The sequence below is a fragment of the Festucalex cinctus genome, chromosome 1, assembly GCF_051991245.1.
Source record: "Festucalex cinctus isolate MCC-2025b chromosome 1, RoL_Fcin_1.0, whole genome shotgun sequence".
Taxonomy (NCBI): domain Eukaryota; kingdom Metazoa; phylum Chordata; class Actinopteri; order Syngnathiformes; family Syngnathidae; genus Festucalex; species Festucalex cinctus.
The window spans coordinates 7,872,763-7,892,476 of record NC_135411.1 but is presented as its reverse complement, the minus strand read 5'-3'; the positions used below and the strand labels follow the sequence as shown (position 1 = coordinate 7,892,476).

Sequence of the window (19,714 nt, the reverse complement as noted above, 5' to 3'; positions counted from 1 at the left end):
CCAACCAACAAAAAAAAAAAAGACTGCTGATAACTTTCAAGGTTTCGATGAGACATTCTGGTACCTTCCTCACTTTGGAAAATAGCAACCGCAAAAAAAAAAAAAAAAAAAAAAAAAAATGCCGTTTAGAAGCACCAGACAGCGCCCTGCGGCGCGGCATGATTGCCATCTTGTAGCTTCGGCCAATTCCTCCCCACCCGGCGCGCTCGCTAGCCGGCCTTCGCTCCCTCCCCGGCGCCCCGCACCCCTCCCCCACCGTGCTCCTCGCCGCCCCACCAAATAATCAATAACAACACTGGAATGCTATTTCTCTGCTCTAGAGGGGGCACGGCATCCATCAGGCGTAATGGCCCGCTCGCGGGTCCTCCGGGGACGGATCCGGACGTCGGGAAAGGAGCAATTATCGGCTGTGTTACGCGTGAGCGGCTACGAGCCCCGTGAGCGGCCAGCGTGAAGCCAATCGGAAAACGTCACGGGCGCTCAGGTCCCGGGCCCTTTTTTCCCACTGTTTTAATTACACACTCGATATTATTAGACGCCTACCGCCTGCGTGTCTCACGCTCGCGTCAACATTTACAGCGTTACGCCATTTGTGATCGAACCCGTCCGCGAAAATACGTGTGGAATTGATGCGTAACATAAAAAGGTTTGTAATTGATTGATAGACGCTACAAGGTGGCAGCAAAGCACAAATTTTGGCGAAATGCGGCTCTTCAACTTACTTCAATGTAGTTCCTTAGCACCAAGACGGCCACAAGATGGAAGCAAAGCACTACTTTTGTCTAAATCAACTCACTTCAACATCGTTCCTTGGCGCAAAGATGAAGCCAAAGATTTTTTATTTTTTTTTCCATACAGAGGACATCTCTCTCTCTCTCTATCTATTTTTTTTTTGGGGAAACCCCATTTTTCATAAAATTTACAAATGAAAATGCAGATTGGAGTTTTTTTTTTTTTTTTAATAATTTGGGGGTTCAAATTATTTAATTCAAATGCATTTCATTGGTCGTCAATACACGTGGATTTTTTTTTTTTTTATTCATCAAACTCATGTCCCCCCCCAAAGAGCAGGAGTCTCAAATTTATAATATACTGTATAAAACATGTACATTTATTCTACTTACTAATTTATGATTGACATGGATTTTAATATAATTTGTCCTGTTTACTGTTTCGGCATTTTGACACTAAAATAAATGCTTGCTAATATAATATGGATGATGGATTTAGTGTGGCAGCTGCTACTTCTAATGCTCGTTGTCAAACTTCCAGGTAAAGTAAACCTGACAATTAAATATTAATTATCTAATTCATTCCTCTGCCCTACTTTTCTATTTATTTATTTATTTATTTTTTACTCTGAACCCACAAATTGCATTATAAAACATTATTTAAAAAAAATGAAGTTTTCCCCCCACTTTTTTTTTTTTGGTACTAGATTAATAAATAATTTAATACTAAAATAAATCAGTCACTTTCATATTTTTTGGGAAGATCAAAAGAGCCACATATGAAAGGCGAGCCACGCTGCGGGAGGCGACAGAGGGACAAACGCATGATTGGCCCTTGTCTGTCTGCGCGTTACTATTTTGGGACATTCAGCAAGCAAAGCGTAATCAAAGTAGGTTGTCGCATGTGCGGAAATGGGACAAGGTGGCCTTCATGGACTGACGACTGTACACAAAAAGTTGGACGTGGAGCTGTCATCATGTGAGCCGTCAGTATACTCATTTACACGATGGGGTACAATTAATAACACCCAATACGGTACAATTCAAGCTAATGACAAATTATGATATGCGGTTCACTCTTAATACACAAATCACACGTATAAAGCTACTCAATGTGTCATGATACGAGTTCTTGCGTTTGACTCCAAATACAATACGATATGATTAACTCATATTACAACTCAACTCAACTTTATTTATAAAGCACTTTAAAACAAGTGTTGCTTCGATTAACTCTAATTACAGTAAATTGTAATTAGTAGGGGTGTTAAAAAAATCGATTCGGCGATATATCGCGATACTACATCGCGCGATTGTCGAATCGATTCAATTAAAAAAAAATCGATTTTTTTTTCTTTTTTTTTTAAGAGCTCAGAATTGTTCATTCATTCATTAGTCTTACCGATTCAACGTCTTATCATCATTGCCTTTTTTTTTTGTTTTTGTGTGTGTGAATCAATTTTTAAACTTCCATTTTTAATGGAAAAATATTCAACAAAACGTCTGACTTCGGGTTAGGATTCACACCTTGAGCATGGAAGAATGTTATATGAACGGAACATTAAGCCTTAATATTTTATTTTAATGCTGTTCAAACATGAAACAGATTACAACCTCTAAGACTGAAATTTCAGATAAATAAATAATACATTTTCATATAAATCTTACACTCTACAAGCTTACTGATTAGTATTTTCTAAATTTGAATGAAAAAAAATCGCAACAATCGACTTATAAATTCGTATCGGGATTAATCGGTATCGAATCGAATCGTGACCTGTGAATCGTGATACGAATCGAATCGTCAGGTACTAGGCAATTCACACCCCTAGTAATTACAGTACGATACGGTTCACTATTTAATAGGACTGTAACAAAAACGTTTTGAACTGGAAACTCGTGTGTTGATTTAAAAGGTGCAAGTGCATTGAATCAAACCGAATGGTTCCACTTTGAAGTGTATTGACATACGTATCTAATCGTCTTTTATTTATCGTCTTACAAGGGAACGGCAGTACTGATTCCACTTTGAAGTCAAACCGTCCTTGAATTGTTTCGCACCTCATATATCAAAAACCGTATCAAATCATCTCTTGTGGAGCGATGCAATGCAATATTCTGAGCCTATAAACTCCAATTAGTTAGTGATATGATACGATTCAGTCCAATTACGATATATTTCAATTTAATTACGACATATTTAACCTGTTTAATGTGTTAAAGCTACTCTGCACCACCAAGCGTCACATCAATTACTGTAAAATATGATACACCCAATTACGATAAATTCACTAGAATACTTTTTCCTTTCTTCTCCGATATAATTCATTTATACATGAAACTAAGCTGTCAAATATCATAATTTATCACAGGAGATCATTGGCTGTATCTATATAATGTCCCAGGCAAAAAGTAGTGCAGCTGTTTTGTGCTATTAAAAAAACAATGAAATAAAATGTTTTTGCAGCCATTTACTGAGCAACCATTTGATTCAGCGCCACGTCTGTTTTCATGCCTTGCTCGATGCGTTTCTCCAATGAGACAAAATAGCCCGACGGCGATCATAACCACGTCTGCCTAATCAACGAGACAGTGAATGTTGTTACGCTCCCAGCGCTCGGGAAGTACAAAACGGGCAATTTCAAGCACATCAATGATTCATGCGAGCTGACGACGTGAACAATGTGAAACGCCGCTGATTTATTAGGAAGGGGGAATGTTTGCTCGCCAACACACACACATACGCAGGACGCTTCGTCGAGAAGACGACGCATGACTGCGGGTGCTAGGAAGCGCAACCTGGAATAAGTCACATGACTCCAGTTGTTTGGACTCGCCACTTGGAACTAGTTTAAAAAAATCAGTTTGTCATGATTCTCCACCTGGAATGAGTTAAAGGAATCCAGGTGTTAGGACTGTCCATCTGGAATAAGTCACATGATTCAGATGTTTGGACCTGTCACTTGAGATAAGTCAGTGAATCCAGTTGTGAGAATCTGGTTGAGCCCTCCCCACAATTTGCATGACTCCAGGTGTTAAGACCCACTGTTTAGAATAAGTCAGATGAATCCTGTTAGAACATCACATCTGGAATAAGTTAATCACTCCTGTTGTTATGACTCTCAGCCTGGAAGAAGTCAAATGATTCCCGATGTTAGGACTGTCCAACTGGAATAAGTCGCATGATTACAGATGCTCTGGCCATCCATCTGGAATAAGTCACATGGTTCCAGTTCGGGCCATCCATCTGAAAGAAGTCAAATGACTCCAGATGTTAGGACTGTCCAACTGGAAAAAGTCGCATGATTCCAGATTTTCTGGCCATCCATCTGGAATAAGTCACATGGTTCCAGTTCAGACCATCCATCTGGAATAAGTCACATGGTTCCAGTTGGTCGGGCCGTCCATCTAAAAGAAGTCAAATGACTCCAGATGTTAAGACTGTCCATCTGGAAAAAGTCACATGATTCCAGATGCTCTGGCCGTCCATCTAGAATAAGTCAAATGGTTCCAGTTCGGGCCGTCCATCTGGAATAAGTCAAATGATACAGATGTTAGGACCGTCCATCTGGAATAAGTCACATGGTTCCAGTTGGTCGGGCCGTCCGGCTGAAAGAAGTCAAATAATTCCAGATGTTCTGGACGTCCATCTGGAAAAACTCACATGGTTCCAGTTTGCGCCTTCCATCTGGAATAAGTCAAATGATCCAGATGTTAGGGCCGTCCATGTGGAATAAGTTTTTAAGTCGCATGATTCCAGATGTTTGGGCTGTCCATCCGAAATAAGTCACATGACTCCAGAGGTTAGGAATAAGTCACATGTTCCTTGTGGAAAAAGTCAAATGATTCCAGATGTTAAGGCCGTCCATCTGGAATAAGTCAAGTGATTCCAGATGTTAGGACTGTCCATCTGGGAAAAGTCGCATGATTCCAGATGTTCTGGCCATACATCTGAAATAAGTCACATGGTTCCAGTTTGGGCCATCCATCTGGAATAAGTCAAATGTTCCAGATGTTAGGGCCGTTCATTTGGAATAAGGCGCATGATTCCAGATGTTTGGGCTATCCATTCGAAATAAGTCACATGACTCCAGGTTGGGCCATCCATCTGGAATAAGTCAAATGATCCAGATGTTAGGGCCGTCCATTTGGAATAAGTTAAGTCGCATGATTCCAGATGTTCTGGCCATACATCTGAAATAAGTCACATGGTTCCAGTTTGGGCCATCCATCTGGAATAAGTCAAATGTTCCAGATGTTAGGGCCGTTCATTTGGAATAAGGCGCATGATTCCAGATGTTTGGGCTATCCATTCGAAATAAGTCACATGACTCCAGGTTGGGCCATCCATCTGGAATAAGTCAAATGATCCAGATGTTAGGGCCGTCCATTTGGAATAAGTTAAGTCGCATGATTCCAGATGTTTGGGCTATCCATTCGAAATAAGTCACATGACTCCAGGTTAGGAATAAGTCAAATGATCCTTTTGGAAAAAGTCAAATGATCCTTTTGGAAAAAGTCAAATGATTCCAGATGTTAAGGCCGTCTATCTGGAATAAGTCAAGTGATTCCAGATACGACTGTCCATCTTGAATAAGTCACATGACTTTAGTCATTAGGACTCTCGCATGACTCCAGTTGTTATGACGCTCGGCCTGTGGAATACGTCACAAGACTCCAGCTGTTTGGACCCTACGGTCGGAATCATTAAAATTAGCAGAGATGCGAGGATCCGCTGTTGGAATAAGTCACATGACTCCCTCCAGCAGGAATAAGCCATAAAACTCAAAAGTTTTAGGACAAGCCATTTGGAATAAATCAAGTTGTCAGGTCGCTCCGCCAGGAATAAGTCAAATGAGTCCAGGTGAGATGGAGAGCCTTGTTTGGCAGTTAATGACCTCCCCGAAGAGAGCGATTGGTGGCCGGCGAGGCGAGATGACGCTTCTGGAGACGGAGGCGGGCTGCGAAGCGTTTAAGGGGCCCCTGGGTGCAAATACAACTTGCAACCTGCCTCCACTGCAGCGAAGAGATGCCGGCAAAGTGTTGCCATGCGGGGAGGAGGGGCCCGCCGTAAGGTGGCGAAGACCACCAGGACCTCATTAGCGCCATGTTTCATCAAGCATGAAACGACTCCCGCTGCTTCCATACATCTCCTTCTACCTTCTTTTATCTTCATTTTCCATCGCTTATCCTCTTATGAATCAGATGATCACCACTCTGCTCTGATCACCCTCGCCTGTGTTTGCGATGGCTCGCATGTAAATAAATGTCAGCCCTGCTGGGGCCATATTTCACAACATCGTTAAAGAGTGTTCCAGGTGCAGTTAAACACACAAAAATGCATAAAGAATGTATGTTGTAGCATAGCTTGACAGACTCAGAGTTGTAGCTTACAATTTATGCCATATATTACACGTTACTAGTTATTTTGTGACATTGATACATTGCATTCACTGAATTGTAAAGTGCTACACTACTTCTGTGCTACTTTGAAGCAGTGCAGCTGCTATAATAAATGACGCCCATTTTGTCCAATTATGTTTTTACAGTGGTTGCACCCTCTTATGCTATTTAACAGGATGCAACAAAAACAGAATCCTAATGTACCAGTTGTCAGAAGTTTTTTTTTTATTTTTTTTTTTAAGTCATTAGTCTCGAAGACAGTTTAGTCTTCTATGAATGTAATTTACATGTTTTTGTCCAAATCTGAGACAATTTGGAGTCTTCAATACGTATTCTCATAAAGTTCAAAAACAAAATGAAATCTACAGCAAATCCAATTTACACATTTTTGTAATCGTAAAAGACAATTTAGTCTTCATAAGACAAAATGTTCAAGTTTCGGAAAAACCCGAGTCTTCAATCATCCATCCATCCATTTTCTTGACTGCTTATTCCTCACAAGGGTCACTGGGGCTGCTGGAGCCTCTCTCAGTATCTCAGCTGGCTTCAGGCAGTTGGCGGGGGACACCCTGAACTGGTTGCCAGCCAATCGCAGGGCACACAGAGACGAACAACCATGCACGCTCACAATCACACCTAGGGACAATTCGGAGTGCCCAATTAAGAGTCTTCAATCAATTTTTTTATACATTTTGAAGAGAAATTAAGAGTTCTCAATGAACTTAATGTACCGTAAATGAACAATTTGGGGTTTTCAACGAACCTAACATATAACACATTTCACTTAATAATTATCCACCTATTGACAATTTCAAGCTTACGTCCCAAGACAAAATGGCGGTTGTGAAATGATGTTCTCCGCTCACTAAAAAGTATTGGACTTTGGATCATTGTAATTTGATTTGTGAGGATTATAGTTTTTTTTCCAAAAATGTGAAGAAATGTCATTTGACTACTACAACAATCTGCCCGGTTTGTATGCTAGTCATAGGCAAAAGCTATACAATATTCCGTTTGTTGTCATCATATAAAAGGAAGCACTTCACAATGCGGAAATGCCAGGATGTTCGGAATTGTCAATTGCTTTGCATTGTTATATAGTCAACATTTTTTTCTTGAATTTAAACTGTGCGTAGCAGAAAACGATTCTCTTCTCTAGAAACATCCGTGAGCTTTGCACTGAGAGACTAAGTGACGTATGTTAGAACTGTAGTAGCAATTTTGCCAGGTCTGTTAAAGAAAAATTGTCATTTTCGCCAATTACTCTGCTTTTGAAAAGTAGTCCGGCGGCTCTTACCAGCCTACATGCTTAGCGACTTAGCTGCTAGCCACTAGCCGGCTAGCTGCTAGCTCTTTGACCGCCAAAAACGTTTAATAACAATCAGTAAAATCACAACGTATGCCACCATAAACGTTAAATGACGTCAACTAAGTTTTTTTATTTTATTCATTTTTCTCAGTGTGACGTTTATGTGCAGCGCTGCCTGGTCAATGGGTTGTGGAATCAAAAACACTCTATGGCCGGCAGATGGAAGCATTGCATCTCTTTTCGTGAACGATCAAAGCCTTTGTCGTATCAGTTTTTTTTGTTTTTTTGATAACGTGGCAGTAAAAGAGCTAGCCACAAGCTGCTAATGCTAGAAACAGATGACACATTCTACAATAACAGCGTAAATAATTTGAGCTTTTTTTTTTTAATGTCTTCATTTAGCAACTGAGCATGATTTCAGGATGATGTTTTGATGTTGGTAGCAACAGTTTGTGATAAAAATTAGCTGCAATCTTTACAGCATAGTGCGACTCTGTACAGTACGATTTTTAACCAAACAGCTAGCCATCAGCGCGCATCTGACAACATTCGGATTCGTGCGATTGCTCCCTCGCAACATCATCCGCGTACATCCTCCGCGCGTGGGCGTAAGAATCCTTTCCCGGCGTCCTTTGTGAAGGCCGCGTGTTTGAAGGCATCGGCAAGCACGCAATGACAAGCTGCACGCACCCAGGAGGTGCCGTCGCTCCCCATTTGTCAACAAAGCGTTTTAAACTTCAAACGCATCGTGAAGCTTTCTACCAAAGTTGCCCCAGGTGTGTGCATCTCTGTCTGTTTTGCATTCGTCTGAACAAACCAACCACGAGATACAACCTTTACAGGATTTGGGGAGAAACACAATTTGGATAAACATGGCGTGTTACATATATGTAGCAAGTTTTTGTAAACTTTAAAAACCGTATAGTCTTCGATGAACTCGATGTGAAAAAGGGATGAGGATTAAGTGTGACTGAAACTGGACTAAAAAAAGACTAAATTTAAAACTGGCTAATAAAATTAACACGACTTGTAAAATTCAGGATTTTGAGATTTCTGAAGAGATTTTGAAAGGAAAAAGAAGAAGAAGAAAAAATAAATAAATAAATCATTCCTGGTTGTACGTTTCACCTGGACCATTTTGACTAATTTTGGAATTTTGCCCAATTTTTCTAGTACAAGTACTATTCTATGTTGTCTGCTAGGGATGTAACGATACTGGCAATATCGTGATATTAAAAATGCCACAATATTGTCGTCGTCATGTTCACATATTTTTAAGATTCACATCTGTTGAAAAAGTCAGGTTGATTTCTATTTGTGCAGTTCTAGCACCCTCTGGTGGCTAGTTTTGTAGTGCAGTTTAATTTTCATTCGGGATGTTTTGCCCCTTCTATGTTTAAAATGCATTAATTGTCAGATGAAGGGGATTGTAATATGCTTGTGATGCGAGTCAATACGAGGAGGAACTCAATGTGGGCTTGCATTAGCGAGTAAGTGGCTCGATATTAAGTGTTATTAGAGATTGGAGGTTGTTTATATGTATTGCTGTTATGTCCAAAAAGCACAATATTGTGCTTTTTTTTTGTATGAGCTCATTTTTTTATTATTATTTTTTTTTATTTTTTTATTTTTTTTACAATATTGTGACCTTTTTTAAATATCGCCAACTCCCCACAATATCGTGATAATTATCGTATCGTGAGCTTCATCTCGTTCTAATATCGTATTGTGACATTTGGACATCCCTATTGTCTGCATGACTACACGATACTGCTTCCCGAATTACTGTGGCTGCCATATTTGACCGCTTCCCCTCCCTTTTGCTCAGCCCCTCAAGATGCACTGCCGGACGTGCGCCCTGGTGACCAGCTCGGGCCACCTGATCGGGGGCCGGCGCGGCCACGAGATCGACCGCGCCGAGTGCGTCATCCGCATGAACGACGCGCCGGCCGCGGGGGGCTACGCGTCCGACGTGGGCCGCCGCACGTCGCTGCGCGTCATCGCTCACTCCAGCATGCAGCGCGTGCTGCGCAGTCGCAACCAGCTGCTCAACGCCAGCCAGGACGCCGTTTTCATCTTCTGGGGGCCCAGCAGCTACATGCGGCGCGACGGGAAGGGCCTGGTGTACAACAACCTGCGGCTCATGAGCCAGGTGCTGCCCGCGCTCAAAGTCTACATCATCTCCTGGCAGAAGATGCTGCAGTTTGACGACCTCTTCAAGAGGGAAACTGGCAAGGACAGGTAACATCCAAGATCCTTAACTTTTGTTGTTTTTTTTTTAAATTACTGTACTGTAACATATGTTGTCAAAGACAACTGAGGCTTTCGTTAACCTCCCATCATGTTTTCCGTAACATCAAAGACATCATAAAGTCATAGTTGTGTTTTCATAACCACCAAGGACAAGTTAGTTTTAATTAAATCAAAGATAAGCTAGTTTAAGATCACAGACAAGTTAATTGTTTGGAGAAAACACGTACATAAGTTACGTTTTGGTGATATCAAAAACAAGTTAGTCCGACATAAAAGACAAGTTAGTGTTGTAGTACCTAATGTACATGTAACAGCAGCATCAAAGACAATGAAGTCCAGTAAGACTGCACTGAAAAAGAGAAGGTCAAAGAGCTGAAGTTGTGCGCATTTTCATTAACATAAGGGATAGACCGATTATCGGCTGGGCCGATTATCGGTGCCGATATTCAGCATTTTGACAAGTATCAGTATCGGCTATTTTAAAAAATCATATGTCCGATAATAGATCCATTAAAAAAAAAAAAAAAAAGGTGTTAACTTCAGGGAACTTTTTTTTTTGTTCGTTCTTTGAAATTAAAACTACGATAAGTACAATTTTGAAATTTTAGAATACTTTATTTAGTGTAGAAAACAATTGTATGTTTTTATTTTTGAAAACATACTACTGCCCCTGGGAGATCCCAGAACGTTAGATTTTTTAAAAAGATGTCTATTTACTAGGATTTAAAAAAAAGGAAAAAAAACAAACCCTCCCAATATTTACTAACCCTAATAAACATCAATAAACATATGATATAACGAAATTTTGACGCTGATGTGAATATTTTCCCTTTTTAGTGAAAATGAATATCGGCTCCAAATATCGGTTATCGCTGTGCCTTTTAAGTTGTAATATCACCATTCCCCACAAGATGGCAGTCTTAACACCACGTCTTATACAGCCCTATACTAAAACATAAGTAGGCCTAGAATATTTTTGCAATTATATTAAAAGGTTTGAGTGATTCTGGTGAAAAATATGCACAAATGTTGGTTTGCTGTTCAGCAGGTTTTTGTTGTCTTTGTTGTCCTCGAATGGTTCAACGTGACCCCCAAGTCCTAGAACGTTTAGGGATACACGTGGTAGTATTTGATTGGCGTTAGGACTAAAAAAAAAAAGTTTCCCCTGTGAGTGGTCTCGACCCAAAAAGTTCAACAAACCCGAGTGTACACTGTACGTACTGCACCAGTTTGTTTTGTAAACATTGAAATTTTTTTTTTTTTAAACAAGGTTTATATGCCAGGTGAGAAGAATTCAAGGTGCACAAAGAATTGCATTCTCTGGATGGTTGCGATTGATTGTCAAGGTTATGATTTTTAAGCCATTACCATTTGGCCGAGTTCCATTTAACGTAGCAAAAAGCCTTGGCGAAGGTATTTATTTTACTCGGCGCCCTTGTTGTTTGTTGTAATGCACTTCTCCCTTTTACTCGCTCAAGGAGACAATCTTCGACGTAATAGCTTCCAGGAAGAAGTTTCTTATACTTTGGGAGTAAAGCTGAGGGTTAACGGTGAATAAAAAAAAAAGTAACTCGATTGGTTTCAGCCTCGCTGCCCGAGCTTTTTGTTCGCCGCGTCGGAGGAGATTGAACGCCACTTCGGTTAAGACGGACGTCGGCAGGGAAATTGCCTTGCGAAGGGGGAGGTCGGAGGTGAACGGCTCGGACATTCATCGCCGCCCCGGCGACTTGAATCACGGCAAACGCTTTGCCGTGATTAAGCGGCCGCCGTTCTCATTTCATGTTTTACCGCCGCTGCGACATCAGGAATTAATGATTGTGAAGAGCGGGGGAGTTTAACTTGTTATTGCGCATGCAGTGTTACTTGAAAAAAAATAAAAAATAAAAAATGCTCCCATCGGGTAACCGCGGAGAGCCTCTCTGGGCAACCGATGGTGCGATCAACACGCCTCCACGTGTCTATTTATTATAATCATTTGCGTTTAAGTCCTGCTGTTAGAGTCAAGGTAATTAACACAGCGTGAGGGGAGTTTCTACATCTTCCCATTTTAATAACAGCGGCAGAGGAGCTAACAGATGTCTCTCAGTGTGTGTTCACGAGACTGATTAAGTGTTTTTAAAACAAAATTAAGAAAGGGAAAATCAATCTTCTAGAATTTAAGAAAAAGAAAAAAATATATAGTAACTCTGGATTATATATAAAAGAAAAAAATCACACACAAAGATACGGGTTAGATTCATTCCATGACTCGTATGCCAAATCATTTTTCTCCATTAAAATGAATAGAAATGCCATTAATCCGTTCCAGCCTTCCCCCCAAAACAATATTGTTTTTACTTGGATTTTAATGAGGAAAAATATCCATCCATGCATCCATTTTCTTGACCACTTTATTCCCCACTTTATTCCTATTGATACTGGATCAGTAAATAATGATACGTCACAATATTGACCTTTGGTTGAAACAGCATCATTGAGGTAATACTAAAGCATATTTGTCAATACTGTACCAAAAAAGAAACCGATACATAGCAATAATAATAGTTTGTGCCACCACAGAATTTTTTTTACAGTACTGTCCCACCTCCTAGTTAATACTCATATTTGACACTTGCATAAGTTACCATATCATAACAGAAAACAATGCTATGCTGTTATTGTCACAGTTAGGGTTTCATAATATAAAATGTAAACATCCTAATCAATACGCGACACATTTATGATACAAGCAGGATCAAGTTCTGCTCAAACATTCTGCTGATCTTAATTTACTATATAATTGCTATAATTGCTTTGTTTTTGTGTCTCAATGCATTGATTTGCTAGCGAACAGCCAATCACAATTTCAAATGCTGCTTTTTTTTGCTTAGGGTTGTTCCAACTGTTTGCATGATGAATATATTAAGGATGTAACAATATCCAAACATCACGATACGATATTGTTACGATATGAAGGTCACGATACGATAACTATCACGATATTGTGAGAGGGTTGGCAATATTTAAAAAAGGTCACAATATTGTTAAAAAAAAAAAAAAAAAAAAAGATCTCATACTAAAAAAAGCACAATATTGTGCTTTTGTACATAACAGCAATGCATATTAACCACCTAGAATCTCTAATAACAATATTGAGGCTCTTACTTGCTAATGGAAGCACACATTGATCGCTTCACAAGAAAATTCGGTTCCCCTTCATTTGACAATTAGCATAGATTTTAAACATAGAAGGCCAAAACATCCCTCATGAAAATTAAATTGCACTAATAAACGAGCCACTAGAGGGTGCTGGAACTGCACAAATGGAAAGAAATGGAAAGTAATGTGACTTTTTTAAAAGATGTGTTCCTTTTAAATATTGTGAACATGATGACGACGATATTGTGGCAGTTTTAATATCACAATATCACGATATTGACTTTATTGTTATATCCCTAGAATATATGGAGCAGTGTTCTGGATATCTGAGCATGGTATGATAATTTCTCGGCTATGTAAAGTTAAAATGATTGATATGAACTAGGGGTGTGAATTGCCTAGTACCTGGCGATTCGATCCGTATCACGATTCATAGGTCACGATTCGATTCGATACCGATTAATCCCGATATGGATTTACAAGTCGATTGTTACGATTTTTTTTTTTACTCAATTTATAAAATACCATTCAGTAAACTTGTACATGAACACTGTAAGATTTGTATGAAAATCTATTATTTATTGATCTCAAACTTCAGTGTTATAACTGTGAGCCACTGCATTTAACAAACAGGTCGTAACCTTTTTCATGTTAGAACAGCATTGAAATAAAATATTATGGCTTAATGTTCCATTAATATAACATTCTTCCATGCTTAAGGTGTGAAAGTTAGACGTTTTGTTGAATATTTTTTCATCAAAAAAATCGATTCGGTTGCCAATTGAATCGATTCGAGAATTGCGTGCTGTAGTATCGCGATATATTGCCAACTGGATTTTTTTTAACACCCCTAATATGAACTATAAGAATTGAATTGGCATCTAGAATAGATCAAGTTTAAATGTGTTCTTCATAAATACACTTAACATGCACGTAAATTAATTATGGCAGGCATCAAAATATTACCCTACATGTGTGGCGGGAGCTCCACCCCTGCTCCCAGTTAAAATGGAATTATTATTATTATTATTATTTTTAAATTCAGTAAAGTGAAGCTGTTGGGAGGCAGGTCAGGTCGTCAAAACGTTTCTGTTTTGATTTCCCACTCAACGGGGACCTGTCAATCACATTCGTGTGCAGATTCACCCATAAAAGCCGTTTCGGTAAGATTGTTCAAAAGTTGACGCACGTGGCAGCAAAATCAACACGCGATTAAAGAGCTCAGTAAATTGTCGGATTCTGCCCAGAAAGTAGCAAGCAAACATTGATGGGATAAACTAAAGGGATAAATCGGCTTGCCGCCGTGTTATTCATCGACACGCGCGTAAACACGGCGACGATGAGGACACGCCGGTTCCTTGAGAGGACGTCGCCTCGACAAGATGAAAGACGGGCAAAAGAATTTAAAAAAAAAAAAAAAAAAAAAAAGCATTAATGCGCCGGCACTGCGGATCACATTGACAGCTTTCTGTTTGTAAACGCGCAAGATAATTTAGTTGTCAATGAACGTAACGAGGTGGGTGTTTGTGTTTTCATAAAACATCAAAGAGCAAGAAGCGTTTTTTGTAAACTTCAGAGACTTATTAGTGTCCTCAGTGAACCTAACATGGCCGTTGCTTTCACAAACTTCAAAGACATTTTAATCTTCAATGAGCCTCGTGTACTGTAGTCAAGTTAACCTCTTATTGGCAGAGTTTTTTTTTTTTAACAGCAAAGACAATTTAGTCTTCAATAAATCAAACAATGTAGGATTTTTTTTTCATTAAGGCAATTTGGTCTTCAATGAATCTTACGACATATAAAGAGTTTTTACATTATTAAGCTCAAGTTGGTTCAAATTAATTAAGCTTGTAGAGTACAAATAAAAGTTTGCCAAACTAAAGAAGTCTTGTGGGATTTATTTATTTATTTATTTATTAACTCGAGCCAGCAAATTGAACACCTTCAATGAATGAGCCTTGTTTTTGGAAACGGACAAATTTCAACAAAACCAATGCAGTAGTGTTTTCATATAGAGGTAGGTCAAAGATAATTTCGTCTTTCAAGGAGCTTAAAGTGGAAGTCAAACCCACAAAAATTCGTAACAATATGTTTAATGCAGCCCCACTTGTTTAAATACAGAAATTTGGTTAATATCGTGTAAGTGGAATATGAGCTAAGCAGCAAAATCCAGCAGTTTTATCAATATCACGAGGGGGCCATTTTGCTACTTGCTGTCGCGTGAAAATGACATCACAGTTGCTCAGGTCTCAGACAACAACCAATCACAGCTCAGCTTCAGAAGACAGGTGATCTGTGATTGGTCGCTGCCTGAGCCCTGAGCAGCTGTGATGTCATCTTCAGTCGACAGCAAGTGGCAAAATGGCCGCTCCGAGATGGGCAAAAATTGCTGGATTTTGCTTCATAACTCATATTCCACAAATTAAAAAATCAGAATGTCATGTTTACACTAGTGAGGTCGTATATGGCATATTATTGTCAAGAAATGTTTCCCTAATCTATTTGTCTTCATAAACATCAAAGACATTTTAGTCTTCAATGAGCCTCATGTACTGAGAAGACAAGTTAGCATCTTAATGGCAGTTTTTTTTATTTATTTATTGGCAGTTTGTTTTGTAAACAGCAAAGACAATTTAGTCTTCAATAAATCGAACAATAGGTTTTTTCATTAAGACAATTTAGTCTTCAATGAACCTTACTACATATAAAATGAGTCATTTTTACATTAATAAGATCAAGCTAAGTTCAAATTAAGCTTGTATAGTACAAAACAAAATAGCAATACAGTTTGCCAAAACTAGAGAAGGTCTTGTGGCACTAATCAATTAACTAACTAACTAACTAACTAACTAACTTGAGCTAGCAAATTGAACACCTTCAACGAATGAGCCTTGTTTTTGGAGACAGACAAATTTCAACAAACCCAACGCGGTTGTGTTTTCATATAGAGGTAGGTCAAAGATAATTTTGTCTTTCAATGAGCTTAAAGAGGAAGTCAAACCCACAAAAATTCTTGATAATATGTTTAATGCAGCCCCACTAGTTTAAACACAATATTTTGGTTAATATTGTGTTAGCAGTCAAATCCAGCAGTTTTATCGATATCCCAAGGCGGCCATTCTGCCACTTGCTGTCGCGTGAAAATGACATCACAGTTTCTCAGGTAAACAACCAATCACAGCTAAGCTTCAGAAAACAGATGAGCTGTGATTGGTCGTTGCTTGAGCCCTGCGCAACTGTGATGTCATCTTTAGTCGACAGCAAGTGACAAAATGGCCGCCTCCTGGAATGCGAAAAAAAAAAAAAACGGCTGGATTTTGCTTCATAACTCATATTCCACAAATGTAATATTAATCAGGATGTCATGTTTAGACCACATATAACATATTATTGTCAAGAAATGTTTCCCGAACATATTTGTTTTCCTAAACAACAAAGACTCTGTAGCCGTCAATAATGCAAAATGACTTCAATCAACCCAACAACAAGATTTTTTTTGTCGCAAAAATGACATGTACTGAAGAGTCTTCAATGATACATTTCTCCTTTTCATTTTCAGGCTTTAACAGGGAGCTGAACTCTTCTATTTTATTTAGCGCGTTTAGAGATGCAAGTTTTTTTTTCTCTCTCTCCCCAACGCAGTCATGACTGCTAAGCCATGAAAAATCCACAGCAAATTTGACATGTTCTCATCTGGCAGAACCCTTGAGGGTCTGAAGGACTTTTTTTACATTAAAGAGATTTCTTTTTCTTTTTTTTTTTCCTGCTCAAGAGGAACTGTATCCCATTTGAGGCTAGCGCAAAACTGTCTGTCTGGTCATCATCCGTCATTGGACGCTAAGGCCACTTTCTGATGAAGGCTTCCGCGGTTTTGACGGGCTTCATTTGTATCGCTCGATACGCGACGGGTCGGCCGCGGCTCCTAATGACGCCGCCGAGCTGCGCCAACGATCCCGCGGCGGGGTTGAGACGAGCCTTCGCTTTAATCACATGCAAAAAAAAAAAAAAAATCAAACACGCTCCATCCATCTAAGCTTTCTCTCTCTCGCAGGAGGATATCCAACTCGTGGCTGAGCACCGGCTGGTTCACGATGACCATCGCCCTGGAACTGTGCGATCGGATCAACGTTTACGGCATGGTCTCGCCCGACTTCTGCAGGTGAGAGCGGTGGAGATGCGTGGAAAAAAAAAAAAAAAAGCATCCAGAATGTTTGCGCATGTAAAGATCAGTGTTAAAAGAGCATGCTGAATATTTCAGCAACATCTGAGGTATTAGTGACAGATTAGTGTTCGCGACAGTGTGAACGGGGTATCTTTAAAAAAAAAAGGATTAGCTGGTGTAAAAACCAAAGGACTAAGGATTAAGGCCCCCCCCAAAAAAATACAGCTGTTCTCGTCTTAACGCCATGAAATTGACTATGAGCGTTACAGAAAACCGTTACATGTCACCCGGAGGCATCTCAAAGAGGAAAAAAAAAAAGTGTGTGTACTCTCAAATTAGGGGTGTCAGGAGACTAAAATTTGTAATTGTAATTAATCACATGACTTCATATGTTTAATGAATGAAATATTTTATTGAATATATTTTTATTACTTTCAAAAAGTATTTGATTTAAGGCAGAAATTTTGCACTTTCATTTTGAAAAGGGAAATATTTAGTTATGTTAAGTGTTAGATTCAATAGAAGCAAAAGTTTCGAGTTTACCGTCATTTAATTACTAAAACAAAAAGTTCCAAGTTTGCACTGCAATGTAATTCAACATGTTATGTTACATTTGTTTCCACAAATATTTTATTTCATGACATTTTGCACTTTCATTTTGAAAAGGAAATGTTTACTTATGTTACAATAGAAGCAAAAGTTGTTTTGAGTTTTCTGTCAATTACTAAAAAAAAAAAAAAAAAAAAAAAAAAAAAAAAAGTTCTAAGTTTGCACTTTATAAATGTAATTCAATGTATTTGATTTGTTTCTAGAAGTATTTTATTTAAGGCAGACACTTTAATTTTGAAAGGGAAGTTTTTAGTTATTTAATTTAACAATTTATATATAAATAATATATAAAATTTATTTATATAAATTTATTATTAGTTATAAATTTATATAAATTTATATATAAATATATAAATAATTTAATAATTATTTAAGTTTTATTAAAGTTTTTATTTGTTGTTTAATTTAACAATTTATATATAAATAATATATAAATATATCAAATGTATTTATATAAATTTATTATTAGTTATAAATTTATATATAAATAATTTAATAATTATTTAATTTTTATTTGTTTTATTAAATTTTTTATTTGTTGTTTGATTTAATAATTTATATATAAATAATATATAAAAATGTATTTATATAAATTTATTATTATTTATAAATGTATTTAAATTATATATAAATATATAAATAATTTAATAATTATTTAATTTTTATTTGTTTTTATTAAAGTTTTTATTTTTTGTTTGATAAAATAAAAGCAAATATTACTTTGACTTATGTCATTTTTAGTTTTTTTTTTAAACATTAATAAATAAATAAAATAAATCGAGAGAAAAAAATCGTAAATCGATTTTTTTGTGAAAAAAATCGGAGATTTTATTTTTAGGCAAAATCACCCAGCCCTACCTACTGCAAAAAAACAAACAAAAACACTACACTGTAAAAAAAAAAAAAAAAAAAACGCGATATAGTGTACTTTCAAGTCTTGTCAGAATGTGTGCCTCAGACATCTTTTTTTTGCCGTGCGTCCGCAGCCGGGACCCCGACCACCCATCGGTGCCCTACCACTACTACGAGCCGCGGGGCCCCGACGAGTGCGCCATGTACATCTCGCACGAGCGCGGCCGCCGGGGCAGCCACCACCGCTTCATCACCGAGAAGCGGGTCTTCGCCGACTGGGCGCGGACGTTTGACATCCACTTCTACCAGCCCGACTGGAGCCCCGCCCCCCTGCCGGCCAACCGCAGCGCCCCCGACGGCGGCGGCGCCGAGGGATGCCAAACGTGATCGGGCGCCGAGCGCGAGCGGGATTCCACGTCGATCCTGATTGACGCTTGTTGGGGAAGATTTCAAGGCGGCTGCCAAAGCAGTCGCACGGAAGACGTTCAAAGTCACAAACCCACGTTTTTTTTTTTTTCTCCTCGCGCTGCGAAGGCGCAGTTACACGAGGAGCGTCGTCGACTCGTGCTCACTCGGGAGAGCTTGCAGCAATGTCAATCATTCTGTGTACATGTATGTGTGTGGAGTTCAATAGTAAGTTAAACTTTTGATGTTTTTCAAAGATGGAAGAGGTTTCTTTTTTTCTTTTTTTTCCTTTTTTTTAAGGGCACGTTCGCACCCAAAATGTGTTGACTTGCCAAATATATCGCGCAATTTTTCATTTGCATTTTCCACTTTCAATCGTGACCACCATCCACAAACTCGATATAAACGTCAATCAAAAGTCAGCGCGCAGGTCGATTTTACTCGGAATCTCATTAAATCCACAAGTCGAATGCACCATAGCAACAATTCTGAAGGGAGGGGGAGGGGCACGTTTTTGATGGAACCTCTGTGATTTGCAGGAGATTTATAACTAACCAACACATACTGAAAATCCAATTCAATCTCCGGTGTAATAACCTTATTTATTGTTTGACTGAATTTTTATTTTATTTTTATTATTATTAATATTAATTCAATCTCTGGTGTAATAACCTTATTTATTGATTGATTGAATTTTTATTATTATTTCAATCTCTGGTATAATAACCTTATTTATTGATTGATTGAATCATTTTTTATTTTATTATGTGTTATTGCTGCTGGATATGTAAATTTCCCAGAGGGAGCCATCCCAAAGGGATCAATAAAGTCACGTCGAAGTCTAATAATCAA

The 19,714-nt window shown here is 38.5% G+C and overlaps 1 protein-coding gene across 1 annotated transcript in view; it reads left to right on the top strand.

Moving 5' to 3' along the window:
• st6galnac5a (ST6 (alpha-N-acetyl-neuraminyl-2,3-beta-galactosyl-1,3)-N-acetylgalactosaminide alpha-2,6-sialyltransferase 5a) overlaps positions 1–19,714 on the top strand; it is a 45,800-nt gene extending 26,086 nt beyond the window's left edge. The window contains 4 exon segments of the mRNA XM_077514598.1: positions 9,272–9,684; positions 16,886–16,993; positions 18,592–18,811; positions 18,813–19,714. Of these exon segments, the coding sequence (XP_077370724.1) occupies positions 9,272–9,684; positions 16,886–16,993; positions 18,592–18,811; positions 18,813–18,884 (813 nt within the window). The 3' untranslated portion in view covers positions 18,885–19,714.